An 8,576-nucleotide genomic window follows, 5' to 3' on the forward strand; every position below is an offset into this window, starting at 1 on the left:
TAATTTTCTGATAATTCATAATTTTATTAAAAACTCTAAAACTAGGATTAATGTCGTCATCGTTAACTGGTTTTTACGAGCACCGAACATTTTCCCGCGAGAAAACGAAGATGCAAAAGACGACGATGTTGCCGACGAGAGACAAATTTGCTTGAATCTTCAATTTCTTCAGGAATTTGATGGCTGCGACTCTTCTATCTCGATGCAACCGTATCTACACTTACGAAGCGTGCAAGTGTGTTTCTTCCGAGAATCACCAGACAACGGGGAAGCAAAACGGGAATCGAAATCTCGAATTCGACTCGAGACTCTCGAAACCAACCCGGATGGTTCTTCGGAAACGATTCCAGCAGCTCAATGATCCTGCGCTCACTCGCGCTTTACGTGGGTTTGCTGATTCAGGTCTCATGGATGATGCACTCCAACTGTTCGATGGAATGAACAAAGCTGATGCTTTCGTTTGGAATGTGATGATTAGAGGTTACACTAGCTTTGGGTTTTACACTAAAGCGGTTCAATTCTATTGCAGAATGGTGTTTGCAGGAATCAAAGCTGATTCTTTTACTTATCCTTTCGTGATTAAGTCTGTTGCTGGGATTTTGTCGGCGGAAGATGGGAAGAAGATTCACGCGATGGTGATCAAGCTTGGGTTTGTTTCAGATGTTTACGTTTGTAATTCTCTTATATCAATGTACATGAAGCTTGGGTGTGCTTGGGATGCAGAGAAAGTGTTCAACGAAATGCCTGAGAGAGACATTGTTTCTTGGAATTCTCTGATTTCTGGATATCTTGCCCTTGATGATGGCGTTCGCTCGTTGATGCTGTTTAAAGAAATGCTGATATGTGGATTTAAACCGGATAGGTTCAGTATTATGAGCGCTTTAGGTGCTTGTTGTTCTTATGTGTATAGTCCAAAAATGGGGAAGGAGATACATTGCCATGCTCTTCGAAGTAGGATTGAAACCGGTGATGTTATGGTATTGACATCAGTTCTTGACATGTACAGTAAATACGGTGAAGTGAGTTGTGCAGAGAGGATATTTAACGGTATGAGTCAGAGGAACATCGTAGCTTGGAACGTTATGGTAGGGTGTTATGCTAGAAATGGACGAGTCATTGATGCTTTTCTCTGTTTTCAGAAGATGTCAGAGCAAAATGGGTTGCAGCCAGATGTTATTACATTGATAAATCTGCTTCCTGCTTGTGGGATCTTGGAGGGTCGAACGATTCATGGGTATGCAATTAGGAGAGGCTTTCTTCCTCATTTAGTATTGGAAACTGCTCTGATTGACATGTATGGGGAATATGGGCAGTTAAAATCAGCTGAGGTTATATTTGATCGAATGGCTGAAAAGAATTTTGTCTCGTGGAACTCGATTATTGCTGCTTATGTGGAGAATGGGAAGAACTATTCAGCCTTGGAGCTATTCCAAGAGCTCTGGGATTCATCACTTGTACTTGATTCCACAACAATTGCTAGTATTCTACCAGCTTATGCAGAATGTTTATCTTTGAGTGAAGGTAGACAAATTCATGCTTATATTGTTAAGTCCAGATACGTGTCAAACACCATCATCCTGAATTCACTCATTCACATGTATGCCATGTGTGGTGACCTTGATGATGCAAGAAAATGTTTCAACCACGTCTTGGTAAAGGACGTTGTTTCATGGAATAGCATCATCATGGCTTATGCAGTACACGGTTTTGGGAGAATTTCGGTTTGCTTATTCTCAGAGATGATTGCTTCTAAAGTAAATCCAAACAAGAGCACTTTTGCTTCACTGCTAGCAGCATGTAGCGTTACTGGTATGGTTGATGAAGGATGGGAATATTTTGAGATGATGAAAAGAGAATACGGGATTGATCCTGGAATAGAGCATTATGGGTACATGATGGATCTCATTGGCCGTACAGGAAACTTCAACGCAGCCAAGAGATTCATCGAAGAAATGTCATTTGTGCCAACACCTCGGATTTGGGGGTCTTTGTTAAATGCAAGCAGAAACCACATGGACATAAACGTAGCTGAATTCGCTGCAGAACATTTATTTAAGATGGAACACGATAACACGGGATGTTATGTCTTGCTTTTGAACATGTATGCAGAAGCTGGAAGATGGGAAGATGTAAATAGGATTAAGCTTCTCATGGAGAGCAAAGGCATATCCAGAACATCAAGTCGCAGTACTGTTGAGACGAAGAGCAAAACTCATGTGTTCACAAACGGAGACAGATCTGACGTGGAGACAAACAAGATCTATGAAGTCTTAGATATTGTGACAAGGATGATTGGAGAAGAAAAAGAAAAAGAAGACAGTTATGTTTACTGTATCTCGAAGTTGAGACCAGAGACTCTAGTTAAGAGCAGAAGCAATTCACCAAGAAGACATTCGGTAAGGCTCGCCACATGTTTTGGTTTGATCTCTACGGAAACAGGCAGAACAGTTATGGTGAGGAATAGCACGAGAATCTGCAGAAAATGTCATGAGTTCTTGGAAAAAGCGTCGAAAATGACGAGAAGAGAGATCGTTGTGGGAGATTCCAAGATTTTTCATCACTTCTCCAATGGTCGCTGCTCGTGTGGGAATTACTGGTGAAAACACAGTTTGTGGCTAAAGTAGGTCTATGTTATCCAACAAATGTAAAAAGAAGAACACATGTTTTGGCAATATATATAGAAAAAAGAATCCTCTTATTGCTAAAACAGAGCAAAAGCAGAGAAACAATATTTATGAAACAGAGTAAAACATAACAAAATACTAGACATATACACACAGTTTGATCCTGATAAAAGCTGAGAAGAAAGTTTCAATCTCTAAGTGAACAGAGCAGAGTGGTCTAGGGATGGTTGAAGAAGTATCGATAAGCTAAAATGAAAAGGAGATTAGAATAAGATTTTAGCAGAGTTAACACTGATTCAGTTTTCTTTTCAATGTTAAAGAACATATGAAAGTTCGAGTTTAATGTCTTGTTTCTAGATTTTTTTAAAAAGAATCTTATGTTTAGAAAGAAAGAAGAAATTAAAATTGAAGTATGTGAAAGAATCTTGTATTAGTTTCTTCTGTGTTAATTAACATTTACATGTTGTCCAAAAAGTTTGTAGGCACAGTGACCTATTAGATATTAAGAACCGAGACTCTGTATTTAATCAATGATTTAGAGAGTGACTCAATCCCATCTTCAGTACCTAGAATGTATGACTCTAAGATCTGCACATCCTCCATCTTCAAAGACTTTTCAGATTGGAACTCAGAATCAAGCCTTGTCTATTCATTTGCTTCTGCTTCACATGTAAATTTGTTCTGGCTCATCACCTTTGAGACCAATGACCATTTTCCGCAAGCCTTTGATCCGGACATGAAGCTAAACCGATATACAAATAGAGAAATTGTTACAGCTCCTGCTTCTCCAAACGATCAATTGGTGTTGTCTTTGTTTTGGCACACTTCTAAACTCTTGAGTACTTTTTGGAGTGACTTCTTGAGGAACTTTCTTGACCTCTCCAGATAGATCTCCAAGCTTTCTTCGTAGAATTGGTTGGATCTCCATGACACCTTCTTTCGTCTGTGGCAACGCATCCTTGGCGACATTTCATAAATCCAAGGTCCTGAGCGTCCCCATCAAGAAGCTTCTCAATCTGATCTTGAGATAAAAAGTCTGGTTGGAAAAAGAAAAAGAAAAATCGGAAACGTTTAGACCTTCTCCAATGGTAAATTTCTTAACAAGTTTGTTAGTAATATTATAAGTCTAAAAAGTATAAATTTTTGAGCTAAAATTTTTTTAAAGATTATGTAAAATTTATTCCTCCAATGGTAAAGTTCTAAACAAGTGTTTCTTAGCATTATATTTCAAAAAAATCAGATAATTTGTTTTACAATCAACAACCAAACAAACCAAAACCATTTTTAAATCTTTAGATAGTAACTTACAGTCTTGGATTCTGAATTAAATCATTACCTCACAAGCCATACATACAAAGTTAACAACATGTAATTAGAAATAAACCACCAAACCAAAGAGACAAGACATAATCAAATGGTTCTTGAGTTTAATTAGAAGAAGGAACCTGTGAGAACATGCCTGAAGACGTAGCAGCATGGAGAAGATTACGCCATGATCATATCATAATTGGGTTCCAAAACACCTGCAAAAACAAAAGAAGGAAACGTAAGGAACATAACAAAAAACGAAAACAAAAGATGTATTAAGAGGATGAACAAAAAACCCCTTGAAGACGTAGCACATAGAAGAAGCGTTTCCATCAAAGAGGCTCTGGGTTCTTGATGCTGCCTGGGATATAACAAAGGGAGACTGTCAAAAGAGGCAACACGGAGTAACGACAGAGCAAAGGATTAATCCTTCAAGATAAACTGAGACATGACAGCAAGAAGAACGTCATCTGGAAAACACAAGAAACAGAGGACCAACAACTAGCCAAAATTAAATAAAACAACCGATAAGGCAAAAAGGTGTATAGATGTAAGGGAGAAGTGTCAAAAGAAAAGAGCGTACCATTGGGAGACTTGGTTAAGACGTTCCAAGCGAACCTAGAATTCCAACCAGCATAACCACGAACAATGATGTCAGCTTGTAAATATATGTAATAACAACACACACATAAAGGTAAAAACCTTATCATATTAGTCCCCCCGGTGCCTCCACGATCTGCATCAAAGAGAGATATATATTCAATAAAAAGACATTGAATACAAATAATAGTTAAAAAGGGACAAAGTTTAAGAACAGACTCGTGTAGGGGGGGGATCCTTGTGGTTGAAATCCAGCAAGATTACGGCGATGTTGAGCATTGGAAACATGACAAAACGATTCCATATGCATCAATCCCTTTGGATTTGAGTTTCTCTACCGCCTCATCAACATTTGCCTGCACATATATAATCAAAATCAACAAAAAAAAAATTGGCTAACATACTTCCGTTTCTTTTTTTTACTAACACTCCACTCATTGTGACCAGTAAAATATCATAGCTAAGAAATAATTCTTAGCTTATTCCATATTTGTTTGTCCAAAAAAAAAAAAAAGAAGCTTATTCCATATTTTTATTTATTTTTTCCCTTTAACATCTAGGAAATTTGCTTACATACTACCGTTGGAGATTGCTTAATTAGAAACCAATCCCTATATATTGCTTAATTACATACTAGCATCTTATTAATTATCATTCAATAAAGTGAATTTTTCTGTATAATCAATTTGACATTATGCTAATTTGTTAATCTACTGTATGATCTCTTTGTTGATCACGAATATATACAATAATACTACTAATAAGTGTGGTGATAAAAGAGGGTGGCGGGAGGGGCAAAGCCAAGGGTCCACTCCACAATCTTTTGAATAAAAGAGATCCAAAAAAAAAATTAACTATGAAAAAGGAGTCTAAAAAATTTAGTTCACCTGGAGGCTAAAAAATATTGGGATGGGACTGCTTCTTCGCTAGAACTATTGTCATTGTCGTCACTACCATCCTCTTCCTCGGTGGAATCATTGTCACTACCCATCACGTTAGGGAAGGCTTGATCAAACTTTGCAACGACAACTTCATAAGTAAACTGGAGATTTTCTATGTCTTCATGATCAACCTTATCACAAGAAAATAAGTTACCATTAGTAAAAACGAACAGCATATTGCATAGATAACGAGCAAAACACACACCATTAGTACATAAAAGCCAAAAAGCAGCAAAGAGACAAAGCAAATTTATACCACGCTTGTGGTCCCATCTTCCCTGGCAATTTTCGCAACTCTATTGTTGATCCCGCTCACAAAACTATACACTGGAAGTTTAGTGACAACTCCTTCCGACAGACAAGGTCCCCAATCTAGAAATTGTCATCAAAGAAAGCCATAGGATTTTTATGACCTATGATTGTAAACAACTATGCCAAAAGCCATAGTTGTACATTTACAGGACATAGTAACAATTTATTATTTGAATTAATAAACATAAACAACTATATCTCTAATACTAATAAAAATTATAAAATTTTGTTTACTTATATATTGTTTAGGTTTTCAAATCTAATATTTTATTAAATATTAGATACAATATATACTAAATACTATCTCTATTTTTATCATATGAATTTTAGAGTTATACACATAGATCAAAGAATCATTTAATTTTTGTCTATTCTTTAAACAAAAAGTACCATTTAATATCTACTTACACGCAATTCAACCAATAAAAAAACAATCTACAAAATAAAAATTGTTAAAACCAATGGATCGATGGAGGTAAGTATATTTCTCCAAGTTTTTACCTTTTATGGAAACGTTGATGATGATGATGATGATTTGATCTATATTGGTGATATTGATTTACTTGGTTTTTCATATATGCTAGTTTTGTAGCTTTAACCTGAATAAAATCTCTCTAACGGTCTCATAAAAAAAAATCTACCAAACAAAAAAAGCAAAAAGGGATTTTGCGAAACAAAAGAAAAGGAAATTGCTAGCTGGACTTTGTAGGTTTAACGTCGATGACCGTTAAAACATGAATGCTTTAGATCTCGACCGTCTATAAAGAAAAATAAACTGATGACAAAAAAGGAAATATTGCCAGCTGGACAAAAGAGTCAACGTTGTTTTGACTACCGACTTAATCTTAGTCGTTAAAACGTGAATAAGATTAGATCTCGGCCGTCTATAAATATAATACGCTCTCTCATTCACATCTATCTTCCTCACTATTTTTATTTCTTTCTTTCTTCTTCGTTCCTCTCTGTAGTGAGTGGACGTAAAGTCTCTCCGCTCCGCAAGCTCTCTCGTTTCGTTGGTTGGTGGTGGACCAGGATTTTATTTCAATCTCAAACTTGCTTATTTTTTTTCTTTCTAGGGTTTGGTTTCTTCTAACTTGTTGTTCTGGTCTTCTTTAAGGTTTTGGGTGATACTTTTATCAATCGATGACGATGGCTTTGATTGAAACGCTTCTTCTCTGTGCCACGTCTTCAGAGGTTTTGTTCCTCTGACTCTCTAGTACATCGTCTTCACTCGTTCGTTTTGTTTCGTTGGTGGTGAGTGAGTGGTGACATTCTTAAAAACTGGTTTCTTATGTTGTTTTTTCTAATCGATCATTGGGTTTTCTAGGGTTTGGTTTCTAACTTATCAATCAATGATGATGGCTTTGATGGACACGAACTAGTCTCTGTCTGGTGTCTTTTTTTTTGATTCGATCATAGGATTTTCTAGGGTTTGGTTTTTAACTTCTATTTCTGTTTTTATTTTCAGGTTTTGGATTATTTCAGGTATTGGATGATGCTTTTTATCAATCAATGATGGAAACACTTCTTCTGTGTGCTACGTCTTAATGGGTTTTGTTCTTCCTCTAATTATATGTCTTAATACATCTTTTACTTTTTTTTCTATATATAAGTACTGTACTGAATTAACATCTCATTCTCTCTTTTGATGTAGATCGTGTGATGGCTTTGACTGATCCTTATCACTCTCATTCAATGTTGCTCTTCCGGGTTTGGTTTCTAAGTTTCTATGTTATTTCAGGTATTGGATGATGCTTTGATCGATCAGTGATGGCTTTGATGGACACGCTTCTTCTCTGTTTTAAAGTCTTCATGGGTTTTGTTCTTCCTCTTAAGTCTTAATTCATCTTTTACTTTTTTTCTATATATAAGTGAATTAACATCTCAGTCTCTCTTTTGATGCAGATCGAGGAGGCACCTGGATTGTTGACGGTGTGGGAGGTTCAAATAGAAAACATTGTGGGAGTTTAACTTTCAGGTTTAGACATTGTGATTTCTGCTCAGTTTATCTTTCAGGTTACCTTAATATTGGCGATTGTTGATACTCTGTTTCTTGTGTGCTCCTAGATGTTCTTACTGTGTACACACACACATTCAGATTAGAGATGCTCCACAAATTCTTTCCCAGACGAGTAATTGTTCTTAAAATTTGTCCGTTTTAACTTGTTTAATTTTGTTGGTACGCTTAAAACTGATATTTATATCTCTCTCTTTGATGCAGATCGTGGATATTTTCTCGTCTATCATCTGTTTAGAGGTAAGGTTACATCTTCTTGTTATTTCCCCTAATGACTTTCAGAGATTTGCTATTGTTGGTGATGTATATGTGCTTTGTTCTCATCAGTGTTCTTATTTTGTTTTCCAGATTCTTTATATTTGTTGCAGTATATGGAAAAACACTTATGCTGAATTATTGTAGCTGGACTTGATGGAGATGTGATTAGGTTTCCTTCTCCTTATCTCTTTTATGGTTACCTCTGTATTTAATGGAGATGTTATAAGGTTTTCTTCTCCTCATGACTTCTGCTTAATTATTGCAGCTGGACTTGATGCAGCTAAACACGCTTTGTTGGAGATGGTTATATTACCGGCAAAACGAAGAGATTTGTTCACTGGTATCCGGAGACCAGAGAGAGGTAAAATTTGCAACTGTGGTTTCTTCTTGATCTTATGCAGTGCCATCCTTGGTAAAAAAAATATCATTTCAGGTATGCTTCTCTTTGACTTCAAAATGGGTGTATGCTTTTTCTGTCACTGTGCTTTTTATGGCTTCTTGAAATTATTTTTACAA

General features: G+C 36.3%; 1 protein-coding gene, 1 long non-coding RNA gene and 1 pseudogene across 2 annotated transcripts; 2 read left to right on the forward strand and 1 right to left on the reverse strand.

The window, feature by feature from the left end:
• Positions 30-2,682, forward strand: LOC104716619 (pentatricopeptide repeat-containing protein At4g35130, chloroplastic-like). The gene has a single exon (XM_010434020.2). It carries the CDS (start codon positions 180-182, stop codon positions 2,598-2,600), a length of 2,421 nt encoding a protein of 806 aa, XP_010432322.1. The 5' UTR covers positions 30-179; the 3' UTR covers positions 2,601-2,682.
• LOC109126799 lies at positions 3,120-3,972 on the reverse strand (annotated as a pseudogene).
• Positions 6,716-8,570, forward strand: LOC104716623. The gene is made up of 8 exons (XR_756116.2): positions 6,716-6,801; positions 6,903-7,039; positions 7,254-7,601; positions 7,691-7,763; positions 7,853-7,917; positions 8,007-8,042; positions 8,151-8,229; positions 8,326-8,570. It is a non-coding gene; the product is annotated as an uncharacterized LOC104716623 (long non-coding RNA).

Source organism: Camelina sativa, chromosome 10, assembly GCF_000633955.1.
Source record: "Camelina sativa cultivar DH55 chromosome 10, Cs, whole genome shotgun sequence".
Lineage (NCBI taxonomy): Eukaryota > Viridiplantae > Streptophyta > Magnoliopsida > Brassicales > Brassicaceae > Camelina > Camelina sativa.